General features: G+C 35.5%; 2 protein-coding genes across 2 annotated transcripts in view; both read left to right on the top strand.

Moving 5' to 3' along the window:
• Positions 1-18947, top strand: part of LOC148952893 (uncharacterized) — a 448257-nt gene that overhangs the window by 416667 nt on the left and 12643 nt on the right. Inside the window, exon 5 of the mRNA XM_089088146.1 lies at positions 17412-17585. Coding sequence (XP_088944272.1) covers positions 17412-17585 — 174 coding nt within the window. The remainder of the gene's footprint in view (positions 1-17411; positions 17586-18947) is intronic.
• On the top strand, positions 7380-17474 carry LOC148952894 (uncharacterized). Its single transcript, XM_089087305.1, has 3 exons — positions 7380-7614; positions 9646-10188; positions 17191-17474. Exons 1-3 carry the CDS (start codon positions 7380-7382, stop codon positions 17235-17237), a joined length of 825 nt encoding a protein of 274 aa, XP_088943431.1. The 3' UTR covers positions 17238-17474.

The following is an 18947-nucleotide window of genomic DNA, read 5'->3' as shown; positions in this document are numbered from 1 at the left end:
GCTAGTTATTTTCATGGACTGATTTAGGTGATACTGTTATTACAATTACTTCATTTTTTTTTCATCGACTGAGACTGATTTCCTTCCATTGATTTTGTGTCATTTATTTCCATCATCCCGTTTACCAAAGAGAAGAAAATTTGAGGTAGTGAAATAGCAGTGCTTCATTCTATTATTTTACCGACTGAATGAAAATATTGGGGGGAGTGGCATATGGGATTTGGTCGAAGAAGAGTAGGAATGTATTTATTGTCACAGAGCTGGCCTCATTGACCCTTTGATACCTTCCTGTTGCCATTAAAAAAAAGGTTTAACAAAAAGGAAGGAATGCTGAACCTGGTTTAAAACAGGATCATGTATTCTTTTCAAATCTGTATACACTGTAAAGAAGGCGTTCGATAGATGGGGTACTCTTGATAACCCTGCTACTCCACAATTTTCATTGCTTAGTGAAATTCGTCGGCAGATTTTGTCAAAAAACGCTCTAGATTTAAAAAGTAACTTGGAATTTTAAGATAAAACTCATCCAAATTTCATTAATTATGTAAATTTTCCATTCCTCCCAACTAGTACCGAGCAGATTGTCAGTAGATTTGCTAACTAATTGTTGAAGCTGACATAGTTTGTCAGCAGATTTGGTCGAGAAATGCTTAAAGCCAAAAAACTGCTGGCAGTTTTAAGCTAAAAACTCTTCCCTAAATGGTCATTGCCAGCACATTCGTCATTGGTCTGGTATTTACGCCAACCATTCTAGATTTTGTTTAATCTCGATTGAACCAATTGAATATTAACCAAAACATTAAAACAAACCTCTCCAACTCAACGCAGTTCATAACAATCTCCTCTACAACCTGTTTCTTTTTTCAGTCAAATAGGATTTGCAGGGTGTTAAACAAAACCGAAAATGTGCAAATCAAATATTTTCCAAATCTTATAGAGAAAAAAAATGCATATTTTGTTCCGATAATGTTGTACAATATCAGTATGAGTAAGTATGTAAACAAAATCCTGTAAAAGTATGAGCTTGTAATGTCTTAAAAGTAAAATTTCACATAGCCAAGTTAAAACTTAGCTTGCAAGCAATTTTAATTTTTTCTTCAATACTTGCATTTTCTTCAAAAATTTGAAATATATAATAAAAGCCAAAGCAGGGTGTACGAGGCAATGTTCAAACCAAGGCTTCTCCTTTGAGAGAATGCAGCAAAGGGTTTATTACATAGTTTACTACACCGTTTGTCTTGCCATGTGTTCTGTAGTGTTTTTTTTTTTTTTTGTGATTCTATCACTTTATCTTTCAGAAAGCGTGGATCCTTTGCAATTTAAGAATGATGAATCCATGACAGTTTAAAATTTTTCTCATCCATCATATAGCTTAAACATTTCAAAGAGCAATTCTTGCAACTCATCTCAGGCTCCGGTTGGCTCTCTCATATTAAAGGAAGAAGGTACGCTTTCAAATAGAAAGAAAGCAAAAGTCTTTTCATCCTTATGTTCATTTTACATTAGGCTAATTTTTATCAAATAAAGCATAAACTGGCGTTTTGACACACTAGGTCTCAGTCTTTATGAAACATGAGGTGATTCTTTCTTTCATGGAATTTTAATTTTTGTAATGTGCGAAGAATACAGAGAAAGTTGTCGTAGTCTCTAGATGCTTTCAGAATGATTAAAAGATTAATTTTAATTAGTCAAACCAAAAATCAGTAAGTTAACTAGCCTGCTGAAGGAATTATTGCAAAAATAGTCACAAAATAGCAAGAATAAAATTCTAGTTGCAAATTGTTCACTAGAGTCTATTCTAGACTAAGAGAAAAACGGGGAAGGGGTTTCACATATCTATGTGAAACCCCTAGCTGTAGATTTATGTGAAACCCTGTCTATAAGCTGTTCTATTTTCTCTTCTCCTGAATCTTGTTTCAAAGCTCAAACTTTCAGAATACATTATTGAGAGGCAAAACAAAAAAAAAAGAAACAAAAAAAAACATTGAAAATTGTCAGCAATGTGTTGACATTTGGAGGTAAAGGGATCCTTTAACACTTCGTCTGATAAACGTGTTTGTAAGTTGTCCTAACAGATTTTCTAATGGTATATATTTCCCCTGAGCTCATTACTCCTGATGATATACCCTATTTTCTCTTTTTAAGGATTTCAAACCCTCTTTAGTCCATAAAAAGTTCAGTTATTTCTTGTAAAGATAAAACAGTCTCTTTTTCATTTAAAATGCGTTTTTAAATACCATTGCCTGTCATAGTCTTTAAGTTACCACTTATTTACTGTAGTTCAATGCCTCTTCCGATGCATTATGAATGAATGAATATTTATTCCCCATCATACAGTTAAACAACAAAACGCGATGGATTATTATGAAAATAAAAGAGAGAAAAAGAACGAACTACGAACACATAAGATTTTCGCAGAGATTGCTTGTCAACATCGGTCAAAACATCCCAAAAAGGCATTAGATACAGTATATTTGGAAGGGTGATACTATTGTTAAACTTGGCCAGTAGCTTACGTTTAAGGAATACTTGCGAATGAACAATACTAGCGTATGCTGCACGTATTTTTCTCTCAGCATGCTTAATAAGGAGCTTTATTGTACTCCTAAGGGAAGAGCCAATCAGTGAACCAAGGTAAATTAGCTCTGAATTAGGAACAATATCTGAAAAACCTAGTCGTTTCCTTTCTGGAACTAAAGAATCAGGGCATCACTTGCGACTTAGCAGTATTAATAAATAGACATATGTTATCATAGCGAGTTGCAAGCTCATCAAAATTACATTGTAAACTGGTAATGGAACGGCAAAGGTTCAACAGGTCCTCGGCATAACAGAGTACCGATGTATCGACACCTTTAGATACGCAGCTAGTAAAAAGATCAACCTGGGCAGGGAGAGCGGCATTATTATAAAGGGTCGGGGAGGTTATTGCTCCTTGTTTCATACCAAAGTAAACTGGGAGGTCATCTTCAGCGAACGAGTCACCGAGTTTCAACCGGACTTTCAGATGCACAAACAACAAAAACACGAAGGACAATATGGAATTATTTTTGTAAGACAGTGAATATAATTTGAATGAATATTTCGGCCTTATGTCCAAGGGCCGTCTTCAGCAAGAAACTATTTTCGACTTTCAGATGATGATACATATAGTAAAGAGGCATTATAACGTCCAGGCTAACACCGTGGTTCTATAATTCAAGCATTGTTTGAGAGCGGAGAAGTGACCCGAAGGCATTTGTCGAATCATATGCACCTAAAATCAACGTACTCCCGGACGCCTCCGAATCTTGAAGAATAGAACATAAACTTCGAAAAGCATGGAAATATCCTAGCCCCGACTGAAACCCAAACTGAAATGGGGACATAGTACAACGCTCATTTACCCGATCTACGATCATAAACGCTAAAATCTTCGCAAGAACACTAGAAACCGTGATGGGCCTATATGACGAGCAAGAAGAATGCAATTTTTCATTTCTTAGGAAAGGTATGTTACGTCACCAGGACACATACAATCAGAAACAATACCAATATTAAAAATGATCTGAAAAAGTAATGATAAATGATTATATAATATATCACTCCCGGCCGTAAGGTGCTGTGCACGTTTAATGTCAACTCCTGCCGAAAACTTTTTTTTCTCAAGTTTATGCACTATCGCCTTAATACCAGACGGTGTAACCACTACCCCATTAGGTCTCGGTTTGGAAACCAGAAGCTCGGACAACTGTGCATCAAAAACACTTTCAACTCTACTTTTTGGCTTTTAAAAATTGATTTTCAAAATGGGAGACCCATTCCGAATCTGGTATACATTGGAGACCCTCGCCAGAATGCAAAGTTTTACGAGACCGGAAGTTCCAAAGAGATTGTGGAACTTTTTTAGCGTTACCGGTCTTGATAGCAGCTAGATGCTCTTCAAGGACCTTACTGTACCTTTTCTTTGTAAATAGTCGCACGAAGTTCAGTACAACCAACCTAGGCCTTCCGCATTCAATCCATAGACGCCACCACCACTTAGCACTTGAGCAGGCATTTATGAGGGAAGTGTTATTCGACCAGCTAGACTTTTCAGTATTGCTTCTAACTTTTTTCACGGGGATTGCCGCTTTATCAGCACGCTTAAGAGCATGAATAATTTCCTCGCCGTAGGTATTAATTTGCAGTTGTAGCTCACTATTACTCCAACCCGTATTAGTTTGAAGAAGATGAAATAGACTTTAATCTTACTTAAGACATGGCCACACGTAGCTTGAAACAACGGCATATTCATCTCCTTCAACATTTTCTGCTGACACTAATTATTTTTGGCTGGGTTGTCCTGTTTGCGGGTCAGTGGGACAGTCACGCGTATAGGAAGATGGTCATCACAGGTACCATGGTCATCAGGCACAGTTACATGGTGGAATAAACTTCCCGAAAACAGTAAGTGAACCAGTTTAGATGTCAAACTAGCAGTATAAATAAACTTAAAGTCCTTATCTTTCCTTAGTACCGAGAATCCAAGAGAGTACCATATCTCTAATTAGTTCACTATGTAAACAATTTATACGTGTAAGATCACAATTGAAGTGTACGATGATCAGGCATCTCGGGTTTGACCTAAGTATCCTTTTCGCGTACTTGGACAATTCACGACAAGAAGAGGAAAAAAGAGCATCAGATGCTTGATCACCATAATTAGTCGGTAGGTATACGTTTATTATGGCCAAATCAGTGATGACAGCTGCAATAAAGAGAACACTTAGTTCAAGGGTTTGAACCTGGAACCGACTAAGTATAGCAAGGCCACCGCTTGGACGGCTTCGAGATTTGCGTCGGATTGTACTTGAGATGTTAGTTGACGCCGCATTCTTTTCGTTTAATAAAGAAAGTCGCTCGGTCGAAAGGAAATGTTCTTGCAGACATTCCACTCCGTTATTCTGGACAAGGCTCTCAATAAATGGGAGCTTTTGGCTCACTCCCCTATTAATGCTCCAATATATGACAGATAATTCCGTATTACTAGCCATGGCTAGTGAAGTTATTACCGCGCGGCTTTTCCAGCATCAGTTTACGATTTTCGGGACATCGATACGAGAAGCAATTGTGCTTCTTCGACTTACAGGAGATGCAACAAAGTTCATTACGGCATGGCAATTCACGTGAGGATCTATGACCTTTTTGAGCTCAATGGGAACAAACCTCAGCCTTGCTCAATCTGTCGCCAAATGTCCATCGGATTGTTGGCAATTTTAGCATCTTTTTGGAACGAAATAAAAAAGTTCCACCCGGTGCACCTCATACCCGATCTTAACTGGATTTGATGATGCATTATCTAGATCAGCTTGTGACGGGAAGAACAGCTTTGATATGCGGGATTCGCCGCGTTTTTTACTTTTGGTGTAGTTGGTAACGGCTGAATGTAGCTCACTTTTTAATTCCGGGGGGACTTGCTTGATGATACCTATGAATTGCTTAGACTGCACACTGACAGCTATCTCTTGATCATTGGCTTTGAATGAACTGGCTACTTTCTCTGCTAATAGTTTACTGTCCACAAGAATTTTGAAATCTGATCTGCCCCTTTCTAGCCTCAGCCGTACTGAGGGTTTTGGGGGGATTCTTCACCACGACCGAGTAAAGAAGGATATCCTTACCGGATTTCTCGACGGAGCTGTGGTCTACTGGAACGGGTAGCTGCTGTATATGTATAACCGCTTTCTCAACTTTTTTCTACATCTCATTAATTTTGCTTGTAGCGTAAACACCAACTAATTCTGACAAAGCTGGAACTTCTGCAGGATCATAAATTACGTACTTAGGTAGGCGCTTGCGGTCTTTAGCACATCTTTGCAGTATTTTTCCAATGTCTACCACATTGTCTTCTTCTTTCACATGTTTTACGCAACGTTCTTCATAAGCAGCCAACTGTAATAAAATTTTTTTCGCTTCAAGGATATCCCCCTTCTCGAAAAACTGCACGCAAGATCGTACCAACGATTCCGATTTAATTCCTGTCTGCATTGAACGGGTGGTGTAATTAAGCACAGCATTATGCAAAATTCACCACTCACTGCCGCACGGTATTTCAAAAGAAATGTCCGTTTTCAGTCTAAGTCGGTATCAGTGGGAAAAATAACAAGATGCATAGATGCACAAATAAACGAGGAAAGCGTAGGCTTTCCTCGCTTGAAACTTGTATTGAAACTTGAAGAGAAAACTATTGAAACTTGGGAGATGACTGATGATAATATAAATTGAAAACCAAGTCTTGAATGTGCTGCGAATTGAGCGTGCATTTCAGGTGCAAATCAACTGCAGACTGACTTGGTGACAAAAGAGATGTTATCTGATTTTTTTTCCTAAAAATAGCAAGTGGTAACTGTATGTACAAAAATGTGTATGTATTCCTAACAAATCTATTGAGTCCTTATTTCTTGGCAACTTTTTAAGTGAAAGATAGGCGGATAACACTTTCTTTAAATTAGAAACTTGCAGTATAAAACCTTTCCCCACTGCGGGCTTCAATGGCCTCATTGAACCTTTGATACCTCCATTGCCATTAAAAAATATCTAGCATAAAGGAAGACATACTGAACCTGGTTTTAACCAGGATCATGCAACAATTTGGAATCTGTACACACCATAAAGAAGGCGTGCAAAAGATGGAGTATCCCCAGTAACCATGTTACTCGACAATTTTCATAGCTTTGTGAAATTTGTCGTTAGATTTTGTCAGAAAATGCTCTACGTTAAAAAACTCATCCAAATTTAATCAAACATGTAAATTTTCCATTCCTCCCAACTAGTACCTAGCAGATTATGAGTAGATTTGGCAACTAATGCTTGAAACTGACATAGTTCATCAGCAGATTTGGTCAAGAAATGCTTCAAGACAAAAAACTGCTGACAGTTTTAAGCTAAAAAATTCTTCTCTAAATCGTCATTGCGAGTAGGGGTGACCCTGGTATTCACGCCACCCATTTTAGATTTGGCTTAATCACAATTGAACCAATGTAACATTAACCAAAACATTAAAACAAACCTCTCCCAGCCAAAGCAGTTCATAACAATCTCCTCTACAATTATTTCTTTTTTCAGTCGTGCAAATCAAATGTTTTCCAAATTTTATGGAGAAAAAACAAATGCATATGTTGTCACGATAATGTTGTACAATTTCAGTATAAGTAAAGTACGTAAACAAAAAACTTTCAAAGTATGAGCTTGTAATATCTTAAAAGTAAAATTTCAAAAGGCAAAGTTGAAAAGTAGCTTGCCAGTAATTTAAATTTGTTTTCAATACTTTCATTTCCTTCAAAATTTTGAAATGTAGAATAAAAGCCAAAGCAAGGTGCACGAGACAATTTTCAAGCCAAGGTTTCTCCTTCGAGAGAATGCAGCCAAGGGTTCATTCATTTCACATTTTCTCTTCCCATTTGTTCTTTTGTTCTTTTTGTGTCATTCAGTCACTTTATCTCTCAGAAAATGTAGATCCTTTGCAAAACAAGACTGATGAGACAGGGAAAGTTTCAAATTTTTCTGATTCGTCCTATAACTTGGACACTCCAAAGAGCGGTTCTTGCAACTCATCTCAGGCTCTAGTTGCCTCTCTCACATTCAAGGAAGAAGGTATGCTTTCAAATAGAAAGAATAAAAAGGCCGTTTTGTCCTTTTGTTTATTTTATATTGGGCTAAATTTTTATCAAATAAAGCATAAACTGGCATTTCGACACACTTGGTTTTGTTTTCATGAAACATGACGTGATTCTTTCACAGAATCTTAATTTTTGTGATTTGCGAAGAATATAAAGAAAATTCTTGGAGTCTCTAGATGCTTCCAGAAGGCTTAATAGAATAATATTAATATATGAACGAAAAATCAGTAAATTAACTAGCCTGGTGAAGGAATTATTGCAAAAATCGTCATAAAATAACAAGAATAAAGTTCTGGTTGCAAATTGTTCACTAGAGCTTGTTCTAGATTTAGAGAAAAAGAGGGGAGTGACATATTTATTTTTTCTTTTCTCCCGAATCTTGTTTCAAAGCTCAGACTTTCAGAATACATTAATGAGAGGCAAAAAGAAATACAAAAAACATGGAAAATTGTCAGCAATGTGTAGATATTTGGAGGTAAAGGGATCATTTGGATTTCGCCTGAAAAATGTCTTTGTACGGTTTTCTAATAACTTCTTTAACGGTATGTATTCTCACCTGAGCTTCTTACGCGGCATGATATAGCTTCTTTTCTCTTTTTAAATATTTCAGAACCCTTTTGTCCAAAAAAGGTTATGTTATTTCTTGTAAATATAAAACAGTCTATTGTTCATTTAAAATGCGTTTTTAATGACCATTGCCTGTCATAGCCTTTAAGTTAGCACTGATTTACTCTAGTTCAATGCCTATTCAACTGCACCAATGCTTTATATTCTTCTTAGCCTTTTACTATTGAAACTTGAAGAGAAAGCTGTTGAAACTTGGGACATGTTCATTATAATGTAAATTCAGTGAATTCCTTCTAAAGTCTGAATTCCTTCTAAAGTCAGTGAATTCCTAAACGCGAAAAAAACTGAGCAGAATTGTCAATTATATAAAATGTGGCCTCAGGTGGGAGGGGGCTTAATGAACTTCTTCAAATGTACCATCTGTCTCACACCTTTTACATTGATGGGCCTTTGTTTTTGCTAATATTTTCACTATTTTTATTAACTAATTTTTGTGACCCTAATTATTTTTTTAACTTCCTTTTCGGTTTTTAGTCCCAATTGAAGTCATCTCCTGCAAGGTATGTGGGGATAAGTCAAGTGGAGTATTATGGAGTCATAACATATGAAGGTTGTAAAGGATTTTTTAGATGATCAGAAAGCAGCATTGTAAACTATGAATGTCCTCGACAAAGAATTGTGTGGTTCACAGAGACAACCGAAAGAGATGTCAATATTGGCAATTTGTGCTCTTTCAAGGAGCTTTCATTCCAATCAATCCATTGGACAGTAAGGGGATGGGAAATAGCAGAATGTAAGTCACAAAACAAGTTTTGTTGCGTAATCTTTCCCCTTGCAGGACAATCGATTGCTCCCCTCTCCCTGTTGAAAGGATAACTAAAATGCCTCCTTTTGCTATAAATAGCTTTTAAAACCCTGCACTAGGTTTTAGTGAAGCTTTAATAGTATTATATAGCCAACATGGTAATTGGAAATCCCGTCTGAAAAACGTGTTTGTAAGGTTTTCTAATAGCTTTTCTAACCATATGTATTTTCCTTTGAGCTTCTTACCCGGGATAATATACCCTTTTGCAAACAGTTGCAAACCTCTTGAAGGTTTGCAAACAGTTGCAAAACCTTCAGACATAACAATAAAAACCAGTTGCGTATAATCTTTTGTGAGAGTCTGAGAAATTCCGTCCCTTAAAAAAAAAATAAAAAAAAATAGAAGTTGTAAAAATTTTAGAATTGATATGGCTATTTGACCAAGGGGGGGGGCAGGGGTGTAATACTCAAATCAGAAAGCTCTGAAGTTGTAATATAGATAGTTTACAGCACCTATTCAAGATAGTGTATTGTTTTTATACTCTACCTTTTTGACCTGGAATCTGACTGCTTTGTATATTAATATTGACTATCAGCTGATAATTCAACTACCTTAGATTTTCCTATCTTTTAGGCTATTTCCGTAACGGTCGTCCTCAGAAGAAACGTAGTGGACTTGTTAAGCGTATTTCAAGTAATGGAGAAACCATTTGGTTGACCAGTGTGTTCAACAAATCGAAACTACGTGAACAAATCTATCTAAAAACAACTGTTGAAATAGAAAAGCTAACCAAACGCACTATTGAAGAAAACTGCTGTAGTAAATGGCGGTGTAGTACTTGTGGAAAGATTGAAAATTCATTTTATTTCTTACAACTTCATAAGTCAACAAACTGTGAAACAGGGCTGTCATTTAACTGTGAATTTTGTCGTAAAGAAATAAACAACTACTCAGATTTTGCCATCCATTACATAGAACATAAAGCTAATAAAAAAAAGAAGTGCCCCGTTTGTTTATGTGTGAATGTTAATGATATTAAGGAACATGTAATTGTGGAGAATCATCTTTTTGAGGATATTACTGGATTTAAATCTACTGATAATGAATGCAAGAGAAGCAATGAAAAGGCAAAACAAGAATTTTTTTTCAATTCCACCATTGATGGATACGGTCAAGGTATTTATTTGTTACTGATGTAATGTTCACTATGATTCCATGTGAACCCAAATTTTGGAATATCTTACACTTGCTTTAATGTGCTAATATATACCCTAAGAATTGGCACTGCATATTTTGGAAGTATAATTGGACCTCGCCATGTTAATGAAAGCTTCATTACTCCAGTATGTCATTTTTATCTTCAAAGGTAGATTATGAGCATGTTAGTGGGGATAAAGGAGGAGAAGGGAGTCCCCCTAATATACAGAATCAATTCTGTTTCTTTTAAGTTTCAATATTGCTCCTTATTTTTAGCTGAAAAAAATTTTCTTTCAAAATTTAATATTACTAAGAATAATTTTTACCAGAAATCTGGTACAAGATTGCGTGGCAAAAGAAAACAAAAGGAAAGGTGCTGAAGGTACCAGTTCTAGAACAAGAACGTACCGAATATATAGTTTTTCATAAGAAATTGATTTTAAATTCCCGGCAACTGACTCAAAGAAGTACCCAAATAACACCCATCCAACAAAAAAAGACGTAGGTAGGAGCGCAGTGGGCCCGGACCCCTTCTGGAATTCTGAATTTGAACGAAAACACAAGGGCCGTTGAGTTGGAATAAGAAGCTTTTTCAAAGCAAAATAAAAAGGTGTGTAACGAGCAAGGGATCGAGAATGATACAGCCCCTCTCATTTTCAGAATAATTTCTATTCGTATTAATCTTGCTCTTTGAGTAACAAAGAGAAACACAAATCTTAAAATGAAGAACGACATCAACGGGACTACGGCCCGTAGAAGGAAAAAATAAACTAAACGACGGATATTTCGCCTGTATGAAACAAGGCGTCTTCAGTGCTAAATATAGAAGAAACTAAATTCAAGAACTAAAGATAAAATCTAAAATAATCTACACAATTAAATAAAATCCATAACTAAAAACAATAAAAAAAAAGAAACCAACCAATACCTGTATATGTACAATCAATACTATTGTGGTTCAATACCGAAGAATATGAAAATATTTTTTTGTTTCAATGATTTCTCTAGCCCATTTTTTTAAGCCTCTATCGTTAGAAATGGCTGTGGCCTCCTCAATTTGTATGCAATGATCAGGGTGGTAGAAATTGTGTTCTGCCAAATCTGAAACGTAATTATCAAGAGGTTTTCTAAATTTTAGAACCTTATTAATCGAATTACGATGCTCACAAACCGTTTCAAACTGTTGATGGTTCCGGCTAATGTAAAATTATCCACAAGAGCAAGGAATGCTATAGACACCACCCCCTAGATTCTCCCGAGTCAGATCCTTCCAAGAATTCAGAAAGTTACTAAATGGTCTATTTGATTCAAAGCAAGCATCAGTGTTATACGTAAATTTTTTTTTTTTTTTTTTTTTTTTTTTACCTATGCCAGGTACATATGGTAAAGAGATATAAGTATTAATCATTTTTGATTCGGAAGACTGTAGCACTTCCTTTATTTTATTATTTTGTTTACTCTGTCTATTTTCTATTATTTCATTTACGTATTTAACAAGATAGCTTAACTGTTACAGTTTAAGCTATCTTGTAAATGAACCAAGATATTCTGGAGAACAGCTTCTAAAAGCCCTGTGTACCAATGAAATATCAACTCCTCTTTTCACTGAAACCGGGCTAATGGCTGTTTATTTTCTTTTCTTTCTTGTACTGGCCGTAGTCCCGTTTGTTCTTGTTCTCCCTTTTTAGATTATTCCTCTCTCTTTGTGTTGTCAGGGCTGGCCAGTTCGGTTTTAGATACTTTTATGTTTCTTACTTTCACTTGAAAAAAAAACGCTGTTTTTGCTTGAATTTCTGATCCTTTCCATTCATCTTGCCTAAAAATTACCTCCCTCTTCGCCCCTCTTTCGTGGAAAGTTTACCATACATGAAAATTTTCTCTCGGATACCTCTCCCCACATATATGAATATAGGACTGAACAGCTAAAGAGAAAGTTTGACAATGAAAAAAAACCGTATATGAATTCTGGAAAACCATTTAGCTTACCATTTAGCTTACGGATGGGGACTAGACTTTTCCGTGGCCTAATGTTTTTGTTACTGATAAAGGGCAGTAGAACTTTCTACTTTTGTTCGATTGAGCTTCCTCTCGATCTTCTAGAGCCATTAGGTCGATAAGATCACCCCTGGGGAAAAACAACAAAAAAAGCAAGCATCATCGATTTTTCTTATAGGAAATAAATATGCGAAATTTCAGATCCGCAAGAAGGGATATAATTGCGAGTAGGAGGGCTATTGCCCTCTGAGGCTCAATAATTGACAAAATATATGCTATAAAGGGGGAGATTAACGGTGAGACAAAATAGAGTTTGCTTTTGCAAGGTTATTTGAACTCGTTTGGCTTTAAGGCGTTATAAGTCAGATCCGCACCTTAATATTACTCAACTTTGTTGCAACCGAAGCCGCCACCCTCGAGTGAATTAAGATCTTTCCCTGGGAATAAGTTGGGTGAATAAGATCACCCCTGGGGGGAGAAGGTCGCATCATTGATCTTTCTTCCAAAAAAAGAATACACGAAATTCCACATTTTTGAGACAGAAGCTTGAAAAGTCTACAGTCGGGTTCTTCAATATGCTGAATATGATGGTGTGATTTTCACTGAGATTTCCCTAGTTTGGGAATAGGCCCCACCTTTTTTTGAAAATCACACATTTTCTCATACTCTTAGCTTTTGATGGGTAACATTAAACTTGATACATTTTATATGTTCGGAGTTGTCATAAAAAGTCTATTCTTTTTATGCATTTATTGTTATTAAAATTGTTTTGTTTTTTAGTTTTATTTACCATTGGGCGAAGCTGTTCCTTACTGACAGTTCGTTACAACGAACTGTTTGGTCAGTAAAGTGATGACAAAATAGCAAAAATAGGATAATTAGTCTTTCTAGGATGTTCTTGTAAACAAGTCAATTAGCTAATAACTGGAAGTGTTTATTCTCCAATGAATGATAAGCATGTTAATGCTTAACTTAGATGTTTATCCATCAGTGATGTATATAATTTCTTTCCTTTCCTACATGATAACAAAATATTAGAGTTTCACTCTTACATTTCTCACAGATTCCAAAACTTGTCAGACCTGAAATATATCTTTTGTAAACTGCGTAAATACACATATTAATCTATTGTAGGTATTTTTATGGCTTTTCCTATGGTACCAAGATTATTTTTATCCCTAATGTCAGTTCCTTTTCAATTCCTTAGCTAATAAGAACAGGAAACTTCTTCCCAAATTTTAGATCCTCAACTACCGAACGACATATTTTAGCGAGAACCGAGAAGCATATTGTTTTTGTTTTCAAGGCTATCTAGTTATTTTAACATTTATACAGCTAGTAAAAAAAAAGCTGCACAAAAACTACGGGGTGAAACATTCTGACGGTTCCTATTAATAATTTAGGTTTGGTTAACCAGAGGATAGTTCAGAGTTGTAATTTTAGTTATTCACTTTTTTTAGTTAGTCACCTTTCTTACCCAGTTTACTGCCAAATAATTGTGGTGTTTCTCTTTAGGTACAGTGATCAAGATAGTCGTGCTTTCTAGAACTGCATGATAGTATATTATTATTCGCTCATTTTCTGTTGATTCTTCACACATTCCTTATTGTCAAAATTTTTGCTTGCTTAGTACTAAAAAATGTTTTATTAAAAATTGAGTTCTTGGGTTTTCCTAATTTTGCCAATTTTCTAGGATATCTATGGTTGTGTAAGTTTCCATTGAACCACTTTTACGAATCAGGTTCCATTTTTGTTGTCCTTGGCACTTAATTTTTTTTTTTGAAATTTTTAATCTCTGTTTGTATTGTATTTGGAAGTATAGAAAAGTGATTTTTAAAATACAATTGTTTGAGTTGATCAACATCCTATCTTTTCTTTCTTGCTGACGCCTTCAATGAAGGCATATTGAATCTTGAATGGTGAGCTATTATTCAACCAAGAATATTCGCACGACAAGGGTTTTTTGACCAGTGCTCCCTTTCAAGATTTTAAGATACTTTTTATAGTATATACAAGTTCTTTTATATTCTACAGAATCTTCAGTTCTTTCAGCCTACATAATCAAACGAGTTATTTTTTATTTGATTCCTGTTCAAGCGTCCGATACCTTGCTGAATTATAAGTAGTAGTTGGTTTATTTCCTAAGTAAGGCAATCCACCTTTCGCATGTGAGGAGAGGGGACATACACCATAATTGTTCTCCTTCTTTGTTCATAAAAAAAGAATATGCTTCCTGATGTTTAAAAACCCCAAGCCAATAAATTTTTCCAATTCTGTCTCCCCCTGCGTATAGACACGTGAAACTGTCGGTTCCAAAGCTGACAGTTTTTTTTCTTTATTTTCAAATTTCTTTTTGGATGGTGTCTGGAGTTTTTTTATTATTTTTTATTAGAAAACGTATGGGTTTCCATGAGTAAATATCGATAGTGTATGTGCGTGTAATTCTTCTTCTTTTTTTTTACAGAAATACATTTTTAGGGGGAGGTAAATCTTTGAATTTGATTCTTAAGAAAAAACATCCCTTTCTGAGTAGGCTATAGTAAAACTTATCAAGTATTGAATTTTGCTGTGTCTTCCATCCTAACAAGAATTTAAAATTAACAGCAAAATGGAGAAAATTAACAGCAAAATGAAGCATCTCGTTTCTGAGATTTTGCTGATGATCCCTTTTGTAACCTTCATACACGCAATTTTTTTATATTTATTTTTCTTGTCCGAAAGTCCCTGAAAATTACACATTAATGCCATTAGCCTTAGTAACAGCAGTAGTAGTAGTAGTATGCACACAGGGAATTATTATTAGTTCAACTTTCCCCTGAACCTGCCCTGAAGTTGAAACCTAATACTCTGTTTTTGAGTTATTGCTGATTCGCCCTTTTGTTTGCCTGTATACAAATAGTGTGTTTCAATTTAATTCAACACCCTCCTCAGCATTTCTAGAAAATTTCTCTTTAATACCCTAAGCCGTAATAGTAGTATTAGTAGTAGCAATAGTAGCTGTAGTAAGCATATATAGTATGTAGTATGCAGAAGCAGGAGCAACTGCAGTACCTTTCGTTGGTTCAAAATCCCTCTTAACATACACTGAAAGTTTGATCTTAATCCTCAAAACTGTTTCTAAGAGATATCTGTTATGTCTTTTGAATAACCTGTATCGACATATTGTATTTCGATTTATTTCAACATCCCCTGAAAGTTTCAACATAATATTTTTAGCTTCAGTGGTGGCAGTAGTAGTAGTAGCAATCGTGGCAATAGTATCAGTAGCAGTTGTAGTAGTAGCAGTAGCAGTTGTAGTACCAATGTTAGTAGTAGCAGTAGTAATATACACATAGTGCCTTTTGGTTATTCCAACATGCCCTGAAAGTTTCAACTTAATGCTTTAAGCCTTTCCTAAGAAATTGCTTATTTGTCTCTTTGACAACCTCTATGCGTATAGTGTGTTAGTTGAAACTTTCCCTAAACACTCCCTGAAAGTTTCACCTTAATAACATTAGCCTTACTCGTACCATTAATCGTAGGAGCAGTAGTACACAAAAGTGCCTCTTTGTTAGTTGAATATGTGCCTCAACACATCCTGAAAGTTTAAAGTTTATGCTTTAAGCTGTTCCTGAGATACTGCTTGTAAACTCTTTTGACAATCTACATGCTCTTAGTGTCTTAACTCCCTTCTCAACCCACGATGAAAGTTACCACTTCATGCCCTAAACAGCTTCTGGGATATTGCTGATACGTCATTTTGACAATGTGCATGTACATTTATTTCAGCATCCTCTCAATACTCCCTGAAATTTTCACACTAGTACTTGTATCTTTAGCAATAGTAGTAGTAGTAGCATGCAAATATTGCCTTTTCCTTAGTTCAAAATCCCCCACAACAAGCCCTGTAAATTTCAAATTCATACCTGGTCCTTAGACATTGCTGACACGACCTTTTTGACAACCTGCATTCAAACAGTGTTCTTATTTAGTTGAACTTCCCCCTCCCTATTTCCTTAAAGTTTAATCTTCATTCCCTTAGCTTCAGGGGTAATAGTCACAAAAGGAGTAGTAGAAGTATTAGTAGTACTAGCATTAGCAATAGTAACAGGAGTAGCAGTTGCACCAGTATTATTATTATTATTATTGTTATTATTATTATTCATTTATTGCCCGTCAAAAAAAAGTAAAATAGACGGGGTAATCACTAAAGATAGCAAAAAGAAAAAAAAGGACACAAACACACATTGAAAACACTATGTATATCCAGATTGTCAAAAGGGCGCACCTGGAATGACTGGTATTACGTTGAAATTTTCGGGGAATGCTGAGGTGGATGTCGAACTAAATCAAACACTATGTGCTTTCAGGTTGTTGAAAAGTCGTATCAGCAATATCTCAGGAACGGCTGACGGTACTAAGTTGAAACTTTCAGTGCCACTACTGCTACTACTAAAAGTTAACTTCTTGTAACTGTGACTACTTGTAGCTGTTTCTTTTATTACTACTTTACTTTGTAAATGTAAAAAAAACATTGTCTACCTTAACTCTTAAACCACCATTAACTCTTAAACCACCTACCTTAACTCTTAAACCACCATCTTGTTTGTTTTTTTTCATTATCCATAGCTGATTTTCATACGAAAGTAATTGTAAAATTTTTTTGCTTGGGCTAATTTATTGTCACAGTTCAATCTAGAAGTTCAATCTGAGGTCAATCTAGAATAAAATTCTAGATTGACCGATCAGAGTCAAGAGTTAATGCATAATTTTGTATAACTAGAAGATGGAAGCTTGAAACAGTAGTTTTCTGTCTGTAACATGAATCTGATAAAAGAATAGAAAAGATAGTTTTAGTAGAGAATAGTTCGGAACAAATTTGTAGTGGTACAAATTTTTCTAGCTGATTTCCTGTCATTTTAATTTTCCATTTCCGAAATAAATGTGTGACGTCAAAGTTCAGAAAAACCCCATATTATTATTAAACTTTGGTTTTCTTATTGACAGATAGAACAAGGATGTGTGTCAAACAACAGAGAAAAATTCAATTTTGAAAAGAGTAACAATTCCGATCTCGGATTCAATTCGTTACGAAGGGACATGTTTCCTAGAAACAGTAAGGAAAGACAAGAATAACACTATTGACATACTGTGCAAAGTCAATTTACAGACTGTGTTTTAAGGAAGGCTACTTAACTATTGATAAGAATGATCTCTTTCATTGCCAGATTTCAATGTTGATTCTCCATCAAAAAAGAGTGAAGAGAAAGTAAAAAAAGAGTATCTATCGATGGTTGAATCAACACCAGATGTTCAAGAAAAACCAAATCTCAGAAAAAGGAAGGAAAATACTATTTACGTTGAATCTTCCGATTCTGATATAGATGATATCAGTGATGAAGGTATGTCATTTAATTAAAAATATCTTTGTTTTGATAGGGGTTCACACAAAGGTGAATGTTGTTTAAATAAGAATGTCTTGGTTAATAAAGAGGTGAAATTCCCCTTCCCCCTTTTTGAGACTGTTTCCAAGGAACATAATCGTGTGAGTAGTTACCGAAAAATTTACTTTATTGGCGTGGAGACCTCATTGTTCTGACCCTACCCCTCTTTTTAAAAAAACAGGGGGGGGGCTGTTGCCAATCAAGTGTCTTTTATGAGTGTTGCGGTCGATTTAGTTTTTCTTTTACTCAAAATGGCCGTAAGAGCCACATGCAGGTCTATTATGCTTCAAGACGCTATATTTTTTCCAGTTCACTTTGTACGGAAAGAGATGCCTTATTTGATTGAAAATTGCATGCTTTTATTTTTCTTTTCAAGAGTTTAAAGTTATTCAAAGGTACTCCTCCCTTCCTGTATCCTTTTTAGATTCCCGTCACCGTCAATACTAGAGACAATCGATCCAAATTTCGAAATAACAATTTGGCTCACAATTATTTAAAGGTCAAATAGCTATTAGTCAAGGGATGACACGGTCCTTTGGGTTGTTTTACTAAGAAGGGGGAATGTTTGATCCTGGGTATCCGAAAGGCGTAAATGTATTTATATTAATGTTTCAAGGAACGTTTAAGGAAATAATGAGCGAAATCAGAAGAAACAATGTGCATCCAAATTGTCGAAAGGGCGCATCTGAAAAATATCAGAAACGACTAAAGGTATAAAGTTGAAACTTTCAGGGCAAGTTACGGGGGACGTTTATCATAGGTGTCAAGAAGGTGTATATGCAGTATCTCAAAAAGATCTGCGGGCTTTGCGTTGGAACTTCCAGCGCTCGTTTTCGTGAATATTTAACTTAATTAAAAGACAATATGTGCATCCAGTTGATCAAAAAGAATATTTACAATATCTCAGGAACCACTTAGAGTATTTTGTTCGAGCTTGGGAATATTGAGGAAGATTTTTAATTATATGAAAATACATAATGTGCATCCAAGTTGTCTAAAGGGCATATCTGTATATTAAAGTGGATGTTACACTAAATTAGGAAACCTTTAGGTATCAAGATTTTTAAAAGATTAAATCTGTAGAATTTTAGGAACAGAAGAGTGTATCAGTTTGAAACAGGAAATGTTGAGCGTGATGTAGGACTAAATCAAAAATATGTTGTACATCAAAGATGTCAAAAGGTTCTATCTGCGATGTCTCACGAATGGTTATGGATATCTGGTTGAAACTTTCATGGAACGTTGAGGGGCATTTTGAGTTAAATCTAAAGACATTATGCGCATCCAGGGAGTCTAAAAGCCCTATCTGCAACATTCTAG

The sequence above is a fragment of the Artemia sp. Qi Xiang Cuo genome, chromosome 4 (genome assembly GCF_049724085.1).
Source record: "Artemia sp. Qi Xiang Cuo chromosome 4, ASM4972408v1, whole genome shotgun sequence".
In the NCBI taxonomy this organism is placed as follows: Eukaryota; Metazoa; Arthropoda; class Branchiopoda; order Anostraca; family Artemiidae; genus Artemia; species Artemia sp. Qi Xiang Cuo.
Note: the sequence above shows the minus strand (reverse complement) of the source record. Positions and strands in the feature narration are given on the sequence as shown.

Excerpts from the sequence above, each read along its gene's own strand:
- LOC148952894 (XM_089087305.1), top strand. The coding sequence starts at position 7,380 with ATGCAGCCAAGGGTTCATTCATTTCACATTTTCTCTTCCCATTTGTTC. Across the intron at positions 7,615-9,645 it reads TCTCACATTCAAGGAAGAAG|GCTATTTCCGTAACGGTCGT; the intron begins GTATGCTTTCAA and ends CCTATCTTTTAG. Across the intron at positions 10,189-17,190 it reads CATTGATGGATACGGTCAAG|ATAGAACAAGGATGTGTGTC; the intron begins GTATTTATTTGT and ends TCTTATTGACAG.